This window comes from Leuresthes tenuis, unplaced genomic scaffold, assembly GCF_036924035.1.
Source record: "Leuresthes tenuis unplaced genomic scaffold, fLeuTen1.0.hap1 SCAF_10, whole genome shotgun sequence".
Lineage (NCBI taxonomy): Eukaryota > Metazoa > Chordata > Actinopteri > Atheriniformes > Atherinopsidae > Leuresthes > Leuresthes tenuis.
The window spans coordinates 1644333-1658842 of NW_027325364.1; the positions used below are offsets into that span (position 1 = coordinate 1644333).

General features: G+C 48.0%; 1 protein-coding gene across 18 annotated transcripts in view; it reads right to left on the minus strand.

Annotated features, from left to right (window-relative positions):
• Positions 1–700: 700 nt before the first annotated feature.
• adam15 (ADAM metallopeptidase domain 15) overlaps positions 701–14510 on the minus strand; it is a 39548-nt gene continuing 25738 nt past the window's right edge. For 2 of the 18 annotated variants that reach the window (XM_072393480.1, XM_072393495.1), the window contains 14 exons: positions 14191–14368; positions 13909–14001; positions 13636–13831; positions 13262–13370; positions 12958–13153; positions 11555–11632; positions 11188–11314; positions 10965–11118; positions 7456–7612; positions 6632–6700; positions 4798–4866; positions 3436–3531; positions 2996–3159; positions 701–1279 (listed from right to left, as the gene is read on the minus strand). In XM_072393480.1, the coding sequence (XP_072249581.1) occupies positions 1213–1279; positions 2996–3159; positions 3436–3531; positions 4798–4866; positions 6632–6700; positions 7456–7612; positions 10965–11118; positions 11188–11314; positions 11555–11632; positions 12958–13153; positions 13262–13370; positions 13636–13831; positions 13909–14001; positions 14191–14368 (1753 nt within the window). In that variant the 3' untranslated portion in view covers positions 701–1212. Of the gene's footprint in view, positions 1280–2995; positions 3160–3435; positions 3532–4797; positions 4867–6631; positions 6701–7455; positions 7613–10301; positions 10871–10964; positions 11119–11187; positions 11315–11554; positions 11633–12957; positions 13154–13261; positions 13371–13635; positions 13832–13908; positions 14002–14190; positions 14369–14510 lie in introns of those variants that run through there. The other 16 variants (XM_072393482.1, XM_072393484.1, XM_072393481.1 and 13 more) reach the window with 16 other exon arrangements.

Sequence of the window (14510 nt, forward strand, 5' to 3'; positions counted from 1 at the left end):
GTTTAAACTGGTTAAAACTGGTTTAAACTGGTTAAAACTGGTTAAAACTGGTTTAAACTGGTTTAAACTGGTTAAAACTGGTTTAAACTGGTTAAAACTGGTTTAAACTGGTTAAAACTGGTTAAACGGAGACTGAACATTCATGCGTGTAAATTAATTTATTGTTGTTCTGAAGGCGAGAACAGAACATACGACGTGTTGCTTTGCTTCTTGTTTCAGTCCCTGCAGGAATGTTAGATTCGAGCTTTTCATCCTTCACTTCCTCCGAGAAGAAGACAAAACGCTGTCAGGAAATGGCGAAATGCTCCTTTAACACCACAGAATCTGTTAAATTAACTCAAAGTTCTTCTGCTTTTCTTTGGCGCGGCGTTGAAAACATTCCCAGCGGTCGGTGACAGAACCGGTTCCTCCCGTAAGGCTCGCAGTCCACATCGAACCGGCCGGGTCGGGAGAACCCAGGAGTTCCAGCAGGAAGTTCGTTGGTTCTGTCGGTGGAAATAATCGCAGGAGACAAACAAACCTGAGAAAAAGCAGCTTTTTCGGTCATTTAAAATGAAAATATTAAATTTCTGTGGATTAAACAAAGAAAAATAAGATTTTGACCTTAAAGTTTATCTGAAAATAAAAGAGTTTGTGAAATAATGTGAATAAAGTCAGAAAAATGAGGGAAAAGTTCGGATTCATTCACGAAATGATGAAATATCAGCGTTTATTTCTGAAAATCACAATTTTATTGTCAAAATCTCAGAAGTTCAGACTCCGACAGACAGAACGGCGATAATAACGGCTGCCGGTTCGTCGGCCCGAGCGGCGCCGGCGGCTCGGCTCCGGTTGGTTAAAGATGGCGTCCGTGTTCTTCAGGAATATAAACGTTCTCATTTGATTAAAAAAATAGAAATAAATCTCTCCGAGGACCTTCCTCTGAGACCCTCCACTCCACGCTCTGTGACCGCAGGTTTGATCCCGTCCAGGTGTCCTCGAGCAAGGCACTGAACCCCGTGGCGCCAAAGAACCGCCGCCGGCGGCGACGCCGTCCCGGGCGTTCACTTCAGAGAAAGGCACTGCGTTACAGTCACATTTAAATCTAAAACAGCTCCACTTCACGGAGGATTGAACCCGACGACTCAGTGCAAAACGGATAAAAAGAAGTCATCTTCATCATCTTCGTCATCGTATAAAACGGCGTGTGACGTCTGTGCAGCCGCCAGGACGCTAAAGCGGGGGAGACGTCTCGACTTTTGGAGGAACTGCCGGCCGACTGGGACGAAGAGGAGGTCGTCTGTGGAGAAAGAAGCAGTTTTACTTCTGCTTTTCACACATTTACAGTCAGAAGAAATGTTTCCATCAGGAAATCATCTGTTCAGCAGCAGGTGTTACAGCTCAGATCAAACTGTCCTTATTCAGTGAAGAAAACGGTGTGTGAGAAACTAAGTGAACCCTCACTGCTTCCACAGGAACTAAGAGGGTAAAACAGCCAGGAGCTGCTGATCAATGCTCTGATTAACTGATCAATGCTCTGATTAACTGATCAATGCTCTGATTAACTGATCCTCAGTCAGTGTGAGCAGCTCTATAAAAGCAGAAGTTCTGTCAGTTTAACACGATGCCAAGGAGGAAAGACACCAGCAATGATCTCAGAGAAGCAGCTGCTGCTGCCCATCAGTCTGGGAAGGGTTATAAGGCCATTTCCAGACTATCTGGAGTCCATCATTCTACAGAGAGAAAGATTATTCACAAGTGGAAAACATTCAGGACAGCTGTCAATCTTCCCAGGAGTGGACGTCCCAGCAAGTTCACCCCAAGGTGAAGAAGCCCAGAGCTACATCTCAGACTCTACAGGCCTCAGTTAGCATGTTAAAGGTTAAAGGTCACCCCAAGGTGAAGAAGCCCAGAGCTACATCTCAGACTCTACAGGCCTCAGTTAGCATGTTAAAGGTTAAAGGTCACCCCAAGGTGAAGAAGCCCAGAGCTACATCTCAGACTCTACAGGCCTCAGTTAGCATGCTAAAGGTTAAAGGTCACCCCAAGGTGAAGAAACCCAGAGCTACATCTCAGACTCTACAGGCCTCAGTTAGCATGCTAAAGGTTAAAGGTCACCCCAAGGTGAAGAAGCCCAGAGCTACATCTCAGACTCTACAGGCCTCAGTTAGCATGTTAAAGGTTAAAGGTCAGCCCCAAGGTCAGAGAAATGCTGCAAACCTCAATGAGCTGAAGCAGCGCTGGAGAGAAGAGGGCCGAGATTCCTCCAGAACCATGAGAGAGACTGATAACGTCCCACAGGAAACCATCACTGCAGCTCACTGCTGCTGAAGCTGCTGGATCAGGGGTTCACTTAGTTTCTCACTCACTGCTGCTGTGTTCTGTCTCAGTGTCTGTTCCATAAATAATGACTCAGTGACACATCATGTGTTGTTCCTCTGTGGAAAACACCACAAACTCAGAGTGAAACTTCAGCTTGAAGGTCACCATGTCAGAGTCACACTGAAGTGTGTCTCATCTATGAGACCAGCAGGGTGGATGTGAGTGGGCGGGGCTTAGCAGAGGAGGCGGAGCCAACTTACGGAGCGACAGCTCGTTAAAGGAGGAACTTTCACTCAAAGGGGAACTAAATAAATACCAGGGTTGTGTTTTTGGGGAGTTTTACACCTGCTGGTGACCTCAGATGCCCTGATATCTGCTCCCAGGAGCAGGAAGAAGGAGTTTTACACTTCAGACGCCCTGATATATGCTCCCAGGAACAGGAAGAAGGAGTTTTACACTTCAGACGCCCTGATATCTGCTCCCAGGAACAGGAAGAAGGAGTTTTACACTTCAGACGCCCTGATATATGCTCCCAGGAACAGGAAGAAGGAGTTTTACACTTCAGACGCCCTGATATATGCTCCCAGGAGCAGGAAGAAGGGATTTTACACTTCAGACGCCCTGATATATGCTCCCAGGAGCAGGAAGAAGGAGTTTTACTGAATATTTCACCTTTAAACTGACGCGGTCTTACCTGTTCGGACCGGCTGCAGGTGCGACGGCTCCATGTGCCGGTTTGGTATTGAAGGCGTTGTCGGCGTGCGGCGGGAGACCAGGGTGTGGCGGCAGGTGAGGGTGAGGGGGCGGGGCCGGAGGGCGCGGCTTCTTCGGCACCACAGGTTTGAGAGGAAAAGAAACCTGAAGAGAAAAAACAACTTTGAGATCAAACGAAACCAGCAAATATTTTAGATGATTGTTTAAATATGACAGACGTTTGATTATCAAAGAAGCCGATTGATTAGTTTTAGTTTATTAATTATTACAACCAGCAACTGAAACGTCCAACGATTTTTTGTGCTCCTGAATGCCTCATGCCCACCATTTTTTTTTTAATTGAACCACCTCCGATGCGCTCAACTCATCAATCAACCAGTTTAATCAGCAGTAATCACAGCGATTGATCAGCTCCTCTACCTGAGATGCTTCTCCTGGCATGCAGCGTACCTGTGGAGGTGTGACGGGGTCAGGGGGGAGTGGCTTGTTGGGCGGAGCCGGCCGACTCACCGGCTGCTGGAAGGTTAGTGAGGAGGAGGAGGAGAGGAAGAAGAAGAGTGAAGAAGAGGACAGAGCAGGAGCGAGGAAGGAGTTTCAGTTTGTGACGTCTTCGGGTTCAAACTTAGACTTTAAAGCAGCTCACTAACAGAAACGATGCCTTCAGGAACATCAGGACATTTTAAAGAGAAACTGTTTACGCTTCGACTTGAACTTCAGGGCCGAAGAAAGACAGAAAAAATGGTAAAAATGAAGGAAACATTTGAATATACACAGAAACATTCTCATTATCTGATGTATGAAGCACAAAAAAAACGTTAAATAAATGAATTGGAAAATAAGATAAAAGTTAATAAAGATGCTGAATGAACTGATGAAACAGAAAAACAGACATTCATGCAACAAACTGACTCTTTGCATCATTTTGGTGCAGATTCTGGAGTATTTTAATCATCTTTGACCTAATTATTTCGTGTCAATTGAAAATAATCAGCGCTCTGCTGCAGGTCTCGCTGCATTGCATTCTGGGTAATCGTGTTTTTTAGTGCGATATTTTGAGGCTGCGTTTCAGATCGTGTTTTAATGTCCTAAAATGTCTGTTTCTACTCCACAGAACAGGATGATGAACTCCATTTTGAGGCGTTCAAAGATAATATCCGACATTAATCAGCTGACTGTGACGCCGGAGCAGGAACACACAGCTGAACGCGTCTTTTAACTGGTTTGATTCCTCAGATGAGACGAAAAAAAAGGGGGATTTACAGGGAACTGACTTCAGTGGAAATGAACAACCGACACGTCACAATGTGCAGCAGAATCTTTGCTTTTTATCGAGTTTCACAGGTTTCCTGCTTCAAATTTCAGGAATGAGATCAACTTCTTAGCCAAACTGAACCAAAGCTCGTTCAGGCTGGTTTGAAACAGGTCACTGAGCTGTTTGGTGACGCTGCTGATTCAGCAGATCTGAATGAAAAAGGTTTTAAAACATCTGGAATTGAATAAAATGAGACATGGGAACAAAGCGCTGAACGTTTGCGTTCGTTTCCTTTTTCTTATCGGCCTGAACGGCTGAATTTTAGCATGAAATCTAAAAACTACGCAGAGTTTTCTGTCCTCGCAGCCTCTCTGAGGTCCGAGGAGGGAAAGAAACGAACATCTGGACGACTCAGACAGACACAACGAACACGACAGCGTTTCCTCCTCCGAGCAGCAGGTGGCGCTGTGACAAACACACCCAACACAGGACAGACTCACACCACACACTGCAGCTGGAGGTGACTGTACCTGGTTGCTGGGGGTGGGGGGGTCGGGGGGCAGAGGCTTGGTGGGGGGGGCTGGTCGCTGTTTAACCAACTGAAGCAGCAGAAATGAGAGTCAGAAGAAGAAGAAGAAGAAGAAGAAGAGCAGCGAGTCAGTGTTCAGGCGACTCTGATGTGAATCAGCTGATGAGATAAAGGAACAGTTCAACATTTTTGGGAAGTCCTCTCACAGTTCTCCCGAGTTTTTAACCCGGCTGATAAACTCAGTGAAAGTTTTCAGAAGCTGAAGTTCACCGTTTGACCTGATGGGGGCAGCGTTGGGTCACTGCTCGTAAACCCAAACACAGACATGATGATGCAGCGGTGTGTTTGAGACAGTTAACAGATACTGATGAGGAAGAGGAGTTATATAATCCCTCCAGTGGGTTCTGGTTCTGGTCCACCATCTGGAGGGAGGAGCTTAATCATCCAGGATGGTGAAGCTCCTCCCCCATATGATTAAGCTCCTCCCCTATCTCTAAGGCTGAGCCCCGCCCCCCTCTGAAGGAAACTCATTTCAGCCGCTTGTATCCAGGACCTCATTCTTTGGGTCAGAACCCAGATCTGTGAGCACAGGTGAGGGTTGGAACAAAGATGGAGCAGGAACCTGAAAGCTTCTCCTTCCGGCTCAGCTCCCTCTTCACCACAAATGATGTGTCTTTGTCAAACTGACTTAAATCATTAGATCAACTAGAAAGCTTCAGCTAACAAAGTAATGTGGGAACAATAATGTTCATCTTTCAGAAAGGAACAGCAGTAACTCCTTAGAAGTTGGTGTACGTCATCTTCATTAGCTAAGCTGTTAGCGTTAGCTGCTGCTAAAGGAAGAAATAAATCAGTAAATAAACCATGAGGAGTTATTTCATTAGCTAAGCTGTTAGCGTTAGCTGCTGCTAAAGGAAGAAATAAATCAGTAAATAAACCATGAGGAGTTATTTCTCAGATGCTTCCATTTCCCTGCTCTGAAGTTCAGGCTCTGAGAGTTGGAACTGATCCTCTTTGTGGCTCAGTTCCTTCAGTCCAGCGTTGAACTGGACCAAGTTGTTAAAACAGTGGGATGAAAAGTGTTTGCTGCACATTCACAGTCTTTAGCTAACTCTGCTGGAACATTAGCCTCAGATATAGTTTATCCACTGGGCTCTTATATCCTCTGAGGCTGCTGCTGGATGGAAGATGCATGCTCCTCAGTGCAGCTGACAGCAGAACATTTCCACCAGAAGCTGGCTTCATCCGTCCAGCAGGGTGGATGTGAGGGGGCGGGGCTTAGCAGAGGAGGCGGAGCCAACTTAAGGAGTGACTACTTTAGGAATTAAAATCAGAACGGCTCCTTAAAAGAGGAACTTTCAGGGAAGTTTACACCTGTTTTACACCTGCTGGTGACTTCAGACGCCCTGATATATGCTCCCAGGAACAGGAAGAAGGAGTTTTACACTTCAGACGCCCTGATATATGCTCCCAGGAACAGGAAGAAGGAGTTTTACACTTCAGACGCCCTGATATATGCTCCCAGGAGCAGGAAGAAGGAGTTTTACACAATATTTCACCTTTAAAGCTCATCCAGAGCGATGGGTTTAATAAAAACAGGGAATATTGTAAAGTTAATCCCGTTCAAATGAGGTTTCAGTCTTTGTTTGAGGAAACAAAGACTTACAGAGTAAGAGGATTTCTTGAAATGATGAAATATTCCTGTAATTTCCACCAAAATGATCGAAACAACAAAACCTAAACACATCACGAACAACTGGACCGAGACGACAAGAAACCACAGACTACGACGAGACGAGACGTGAACACCTGCCGGTGAGTTCAGGTGACGTTACCTTCGCCGGGGGTGTTAGGGCGGGGTCAGGGGGGAGGGGCTTAGTGGGAGGAGCAGGCCTGTTATGAACCTGATAGGAGAGAAAACAGGAAGTGAAACATGCAGACAGGAGCCATCCAACACAGGTGAGTTTAACTGACACGTCATGTGTTGTTTCCAGTTAAAATGACTCAAATCTGAGCTCCAAAAACAAGTTTCACCAAATAAACCTGTTTTTTGTTCATATAAATCCCAAAATAAAGAGCCAATAAAGTTTACGGCAGTTTCTCTGCAGTTTGCCTGTGAATCTTCAGGGAAATTGATAAAAAATAGCGGTTATTTTGTGTTTTTGCACTCTTTTAACCACAGTTCTCCATCTCTTCCATCGAGTCCTGCTCTGACTGATGATAAAAGGAATCTCGACTCTCAGGACTCTGGAGCATTGATGTCGTGCTATCGTGCTAAGCTAACTGGCCTTTATGGACACACTGTTCAGAATGAACATGCAAACTTATCAATAGACACCTGAGAGCCTCAGTTTCACAGCATCTGGAGGAACCTGAGCTTCGGTCGGCACTGGTTGTTTAATGTGTTAAAGGGAAAGAGTGAAACCATCGTCTCAACGCTTCACATCAGTTACTTTTTGCTTCTTTTAACAGTAAATTTGTTCCCTTTACGGCAGGAAATCTGAGGCAGAAGTAGAATATAAACCCGGTTTCTGAGACCTGAGGCGGACAAAGTGGGCCGGGCTGATTCTGGAGCTTCCCGTGTTGCTTTTATATGAAGAACGAGCAGCAGAGAGTTTAACTGTGCATGTCTGCTGGGGGATCTGAGCCCAAACATCACCTCTTTCTGCTGGACCGGCTCAGTGTGCTGTCGTGCTGCTTTGGTTTCCTCTTTTTGGGGCGGAGCCAGCGGGATGTCGGCCTGCGGGTTCAGGTGGTACCTCAGAGGCCGGACTTGCTCTCCGTTCCTGCCGTCCACTCGCTCCATCACCGGAGTCCTGTGAGGGAGAAAACACGACGCATCTTTGCTGTTTCTCTGGGAAGAGAAGCTTTTTAGCTTCAGCTGAGGCGCTAAAACACTGGGACACAAACACCGACCTTTAACTATGTGAACACAGACAAAAAAAAGCCTTTGGGTTTGCTTTCAGGTGCACAAACTTCCTGTTGGCGGTCGGACTTAAAGCTCCACCTAAAACTGTTTCAGCTTCATTACCCAGAAACCTCTCTGCCCAGAACTGTCCTAATAAAGACTGTGGGTCCAAAACTCTGACTGAGTGAAATGAGCTGGAAGAATGTGAGCAGCAGCCACGATCAGAGCTGTCTGAGTCCTCCAAGCTCCGGTGTTTCCTAAAGGAGATCCTTAAGGAAGCGTCGGAGCTCCTTTCTCTCAGGAAGGACGGTCCGGTGTTTCCTAAAGGAGATCCTTAAGGAAGCGTCGGAGCTCCTTTCTCTCAGGAAGGACGGTCCGGTGTTTCCTAAAGGAGATCCTTAAGGAAGCGTCGGAGCTCCTTTCTCTCAGGAAGGACGGTCCGGTGTTTCCTAAAGGAGATCCTTAAGGAAGCGTCGGAGCTCCTTTCTCTCATAAAGGACGGTCCGGTGTTTCCTAAAGGAGATCCTTAAGGAAGTGTCGGAGCTCCTTTCTCTCAGGAAGGACGGTCCGGTGTTTCCTAAAGGAGATCCTTAAGGAAGCGTCGGAGCTCCTTTCTCTCATGAAGGACGGTCCGATGTTTCCTAAAGGAGATCCTTAAGGAAGCGTCGGAGCTCCTTTCTCTCAGGAAGGACGGTCCGGTGTTTCCTAAAGGAGATCCTTAAGGAAGCGTCGGAGCTCCTTTCTCTCAGGAAGGACGGTCCGGTGTTTCCTAAAGGAGATCCTTAAGGAAGCGTCGGAGCTCCTTTCTCTCATGAAGGACGGTCCGGTGTTTCCTAAAGGAGATCCTTAAGGAAGCGTCGGAGCTCCTTTCTCTCATGAAGGACGGTCCGGTGTTTCCTAAAGGAGATCCTTAAGGAAGCGTCGGAGCTCCTTTCTCTCCTGAAGGACGGTCCGGTGTTTCCTAAAGGAGATCCTTAAGGAAGCATAGCAGCTCCTTTCTCTCATAAAGGACGGTCCGGTGTTTCCTAAAGGAGATCCTTAAGGAAGTGTCGGAGCTCCTTTCTCTCCTGAAGGACGGTCCGGTGTTTCCTAAAGGAGATCCTTAAGGAAGTGTCGGAGCTCCTTTCTCTCCTGAAGGACGGTCCGGTGTTTCCTAAAGGAGATCCTTAAGGAAGCATAGCAGCTCCTTTCTCTCATAAAGGACGGTCCGGTGTTTCCTAAAGGAGATCCTTAAGGAAGCGTCGGAGCTCCTTTCTCTCAGGAAGGACGGTCCGGTGTTTCCTAAAGGAGATCCTTAAGGAAGCGTCGGAGCTCCTTTCTCTCCTGAAGGACGGTCCGGTGTTTCCTAAAGGAGATCCTTAAGGAAGCGTCGGAGCTCCTTTCTCTCAGGAAGGACGGTCCGGTGTTTCCTAAAGGAGATCCTTAAGGAAGCGTCGGAGCTCCTTTCTCTCCTGAAGGACGGTCCGGTGTTTCCTAAAGGAGATCCTTAAGGAAGCGTCGGAGCTCCTTTCTCTCATGAAGGACGGTCCGGTGTTTCCTAAAGGAGATCCTTAAGGAAGCGTCGGAGCTCCTTTCTCTCCTGAAGGACGGTCCGGTGTTTCCTAAAGGAGATCCTTAAGGAAGCGTCGGAGCTCCTTTCTCTCAGGAAGGACGGTCCGGTGTTTCCTAAAGGAGATCCTTAAGGAAGCGTCGGAGCTCCTTTCTCTCAGGAAGGACGGTCCGGTGTTTCCTAAAGGAGATCCTTAAGGAAGCGTCGGAGCTCCTTTCTCTCATGAAGGACGGTCCGGTGTTTCCTAAAGGAGATCCTTAAGGAAGCGTCGGAGCTCCTTTCTCTCAGGAAGGACGGTCCGGTGGTTCCTAAAGGAGATCCTTAAGGAAGCGTCGGAGCTCCTTTCTCTCATGAAGGACGGTCCGGTGTTTCCTAAAGGAGATCCTTAAGGAAGCGTCGGAGCTCCTTTCTCTCATGAAGGACGGTCCGGTGTTTCCTAAAGGAGATCCTTAAGGAAGCGTCGGAGCTCCTTTCTCTCATGAAGGACGGTCCGGTGTTTCCTAAAGGAGATCCTTAAGGAAGCGTCGGAGCTCCTTTCTCTCAGGAAGGACGGTCCGGTGGTTCCTAAAGGAGATCCTTAAGGAAGCGTCGGAGCTCCTTTCTCTCATGAAGGACGGTCCGGTGTTTCCTAAAGGAGATCCTTAAGGAAGCGTCGGAGCTCCTTTCTCTCATGAAGGACGGTCCGGTGTTTCCTAAAGGAGATCCTTAAGGAAGCGTCGGAGCTCCTTTCTCTCAGGAAGGACGGTCCGGTGGTTCCTAAAGGAGATCCTTAAGGAAGCGTCGGAGCTCCTTTCTCTCATGAAGGACGGTCCGGTGTTTCCTAAAGGAGATCCTTAAGGAAGCGTCGGAGCTCCTTTCTCTCATGAAGGACGGTCCGGTGTTTCCTAAAGGAGATCCTTAAGGAAGCGTCGGAGCTCCTTTCTCTCATGAAGGACGGTCCGGTGTTTCCTAAAGGAGATCCTTAAGGAAGCGTCGGAGCTCCTTTCTCTCATGAAGGACGGTCCGGTGTTTCCTAAAGGAGATCCTTAAGGAAGCGTCGGAGCTCCTTTCTCTCATGAAGGAAACACCGGACCGTACTTCCTGAGAGAAATGAGCTCATTCTTTCCCATAATTCCTTGCAGCTGCAGCTTTGAGAGATTATTTTCATCCAGTCGTACTAACAGTGATTCATAAATCACTATATTTGCCTTTTTATCTGAACTCTGATGATAAAGTAATATTCTTTAATAACGTTCCTCTAACAGCGGATCAGATCCCATCAGATGAAGCATCTGCAGCTGTTTCTGAACAACATTTATTGAACATCTGGAGTTTCAGACCCACGTCACAGCTGAGCCTCGTCTTTTCCTGAGTCCTGAAGGAGTTTTCCTCCCAGGAAAGATCAAGGAAAAGACGAGCAGAGGCCTGGAACAGTCGGATCAGTGCAGCTTTGAATCGTGACGCGGTTTTCCTGCAGGTGTGTTCAGGTCTGAGAGGTGACGGCAGAAGATTTAAAGGCTGGACGTCACCTCTCAGACTCTACAGGGACAGACTACAGACCAGGACCCGCGGGCCCGGCAGTACCTGGAGACGTGGGCGGGTTCAAACTCCAAACCCCACATCTCACAGTCAGTCACACTGCATTGTGGGTAAGAGAAGAGTTCAGCTTGTTTACAGAGAGGAAGCCGAATGTATGACATCATCATTAAACACACACTCTGCGTCGTGTTACCGGTTGTTCTGGCGAGCTTTGTGGAACGGGCTGTTCGGCCCCAGACAGCAGAGCGTCCGACGGAAACGAGGGAAGCGGAGCGCGAGGAAGAGGAGGACCACGGGGAGGATGAAGAAGAAGATGACGAGCAGCGCCACTCGGACCGGATCCGACTCTGAACACAGAAACAGGAGTTAGAACTGGTGGGGATTCTGGTTTAACTGGAGATTTCAGAGTGACGCACCTCCGGTAGCTCGGGCCGGGCCGCTGTCCACGCTGCCGCCGTGACCCGAATACCTGCAGTCAGGTGGAGCCCAGCCCACATCGCAGTGACAGTTCTTATTACTGTTGCACACCTGGAACACAGAGATCTGACCGGGTTACAGATGCAGCCGCTTCTCAAACTGTGAACATGAAAACATGGCTGCCGGGACGCCGGAGAACGGCGCCCCGACGTCTCCTGATCCTTCAACACCGAGCTGAGAATCAGGAAGTCCGAAGCATCTACGCCCGACCGTCTTATTTGTGTCCCGGGAACAAAAAAAAGGGGATTTTCCCATAATATTTCCCCTTTAAGGCTGGAGATATGCGCAGATCCATGCTGCACTCACCCCGTGACCGTTGCACTTCCTGCGACACTCGTCCACGCCTAAGACGGACACGTCCCGACACTTCTGGTTTAAACAGGCCTACGAACAAAACCAAAAAAAGGAAAAGTCTGACTGAGAAATTCCTGAAAAATATTAAATGTTAGAATCATGTTAAAGAAGTCGTAAGCCAAGAACATCCCAGAGAGATGCCGGAGGTCCTTCCTGCCAGCAGCAATAACTCATAATTAAACTCATAATTAAATCTGATGATTGGAGACGAACAGGAAGCCTCAGCTTCCTGTTCTCTGCTAGCTTCCTTTTGTCCTCTGCTAGCTTCCTTTTGTCCTCTGCTAGCATCCTTTTGTCCTCTGCTAGCTTCCTTTTGTTCTCCGCTAGCTTCCTTCTGTTCTCCGCTAGCTTCCTTCTGTTCTCTGCTAGCTTTCTTCTGTTCTCTGCTAGCTTCCTACTGTTCTCTGCTAGCTTCCTTCTGTTCTCTGCTAGCTTTCTTCTGTTCTCTGCTAGCTTCCTTCTGCTCTCCGCTAGCTTCCTTCTGTTCTCCGCCTGATGATTGTTTTGAAAAAAATAAAAATACAGCAACTATGTCATTTCCCTTTGGGAGGAATTAACTATTTTTCCATTTAAATTAACTTAAAATAATATCATAAAACAAAAAAAAAAAAAACAATCATAAACAAACGTGTTACTTTTTATCCCCTTAAATCTACCAGCTCACACTGCTCCAAATACGACAGAAACATCAGGAGCTGAGAGGAAACTACTTCTGAGGCAGAATAAATCAGCATCGTGCTTCAGGGACTCGCCCTTAAATACACTAAATGTCTCGTTAATCGAGCCGTTGAACAGAACGTTTGTGATTTAGGGTCAAAGGTCGCGATAGGAGTCAAACCGACTCCCATCTGGACACAAAATGTTATTTTTCTGATAGTTTTTCTACTTCTTATTGATCCTCATAATCTGGTTTCTTTTCAGTCTCTTGTTTAGCTTTTAGTTTATTTCTCCTTCCTGTTCGGGCCTCAGCTCCACATTACGCTCAGATCCTCGCCGTTACTTCATCACCAGTCTTCTCTGTAGTTCTGTTCCTGTGTTTGTTCTGTTATTCATCTTTTATTTACCAAGTTAAGTTCAGTTTCCAAGCTGAGCAGCAAATAAAAACTTCAGTTCTGTCCTCCGTTAGCCTTTAAGCTGTTTTTGCTTGAGTTAAGGTTGGATTAACTTGGATTAAATACATAAATATCATCAAATATAATCAATTTAATACCGACTTCCACTAATTCTTATATTTACTCTAAATAACATGAAAGAGCAGAGAGTTTTATCCCGGTACATGTCGCTTTAATACATGATGAAACAGCTCCTTTCTAAACCCAGAGTGTCCTCCAGGCCTGTGGGGGGCGCTGTCTGACCTTGCCGGGGCCGCAGGCGGTGCCCTGGGCCACGGTGGCGGGGTCGGACACGTCGTCGTCCAGGTGGAAGAAGGTCCCCCTGCAGACCAGGTCGCTGTCGTTGAAGCGGACGGTGGTGGTGAGGATCTGCGCGTTGCTGCCCAGCAGGGGGCGCTCCCTGCCCCCCTGACACTGGATCCTTCCACAGTGGACGTCCCTGCAAGAAACGTGACAGGAAGTGACGTCAGAGACTGAGGCCTGTTTCCACACTGAGGCATCATGGGACTCGTAGTTCTGAGCGCGCTCAGTGGAGCCCGACACTTACGAGCTTCCACAGGCGACGTAGGAGCCGTTGGTCAGCTGACCGCAGTTTCCATATTTGTTCCCCTGCTTGTTGACTGATGAGAAACACACAGCTGGAGCGCTGGTGGCGTCTGAAGACAAAGATGGAAACCAGCATGAACGGGTGAGAAATGAATTCAAACTGGTGTCTGTTCAGTAAAACGCCCTTAAATCCGATTCAAACTGGTCTAACTTTAGTCTAAATTGGTTTGAGCCCAGACTGTAAACCGGTTTAGTCTCCATGTAACCCACTTTTAGCACGGTAAAAACTGGTTTAGGATCCAAATAAACTCATTGGTGTTGGTCTCAGCAGGTCTGAGATCAGTATTAAAGACGATAAAACCCTCATTTTCTTACTGGGTCCCCACAGCATCTGGCACTGGGTGTCCATGATGGCGCAGACGCCGCCGTAGCAGTAGGACGTGGCGTCCTGGCAGGGCTCCCCGTTCTGCAGGAAGACGTTGGGGGGGCAGTAGGCAGAAGAACCCGTGCAGAACTCGGGCAGGTCGCACTCTCCGAGCGGCTCACGGCAGACCGAACCCGCCGCCCGAAGCTGAAGGAAGAGGACGGTTAAAGTCAGACGCCGACTGAGAGGTTGGGGTTCGATTCGGGGCTTTTTGTCTGTCTGACCTTACAGTCCTGGCAGCAGATACCGTCGGACGCACACTGAGCTCCGGGTACCAGCTGACACGTGGAGGCGTTACAGCAGGGGTCCTCACACTCCTGACCAATCAGAGCACAGCAACACGTCAACAACATAAAACTTCAAAGCTTCCCCTTTTCCACCCAACGGCTTCCATCACTGAGAGAATTAATCTCAGTCCAAGCTGTGGCCCGCTCTGAGTCGCTAACCCTAAAGAACCCGTGACCCCGCACAGGTGAACAGGCAGGTGAAGGTGTGCAGGTGAGTACCTCCAGCAGGCCGCAGTCACACTGCTCTCCTTTCTCCACGTACAGGTTTCCGCAGCGAGGTCCTCCCAGCAGGTGGTCCGGCTGCGGCACGTTGAACAGACACATGCCGCCGCCGTGCAGAAGGCTGACGGACAGATCAGCGGCGCTGCAGCTGCTGAACTGCTGGCCGGGCATGAACCTGGGGTCAGAGGTCACAGGTGAGCCATTTCAGCTCCTGCTCAGGTTCTTCTGCTGTAGCATTGATGTCGTGCTATCGTGCTAAGCTAACTGGCTTTTATGGACACACTGTTCAGAATGAAGATGCAAACTAATCAATCAGT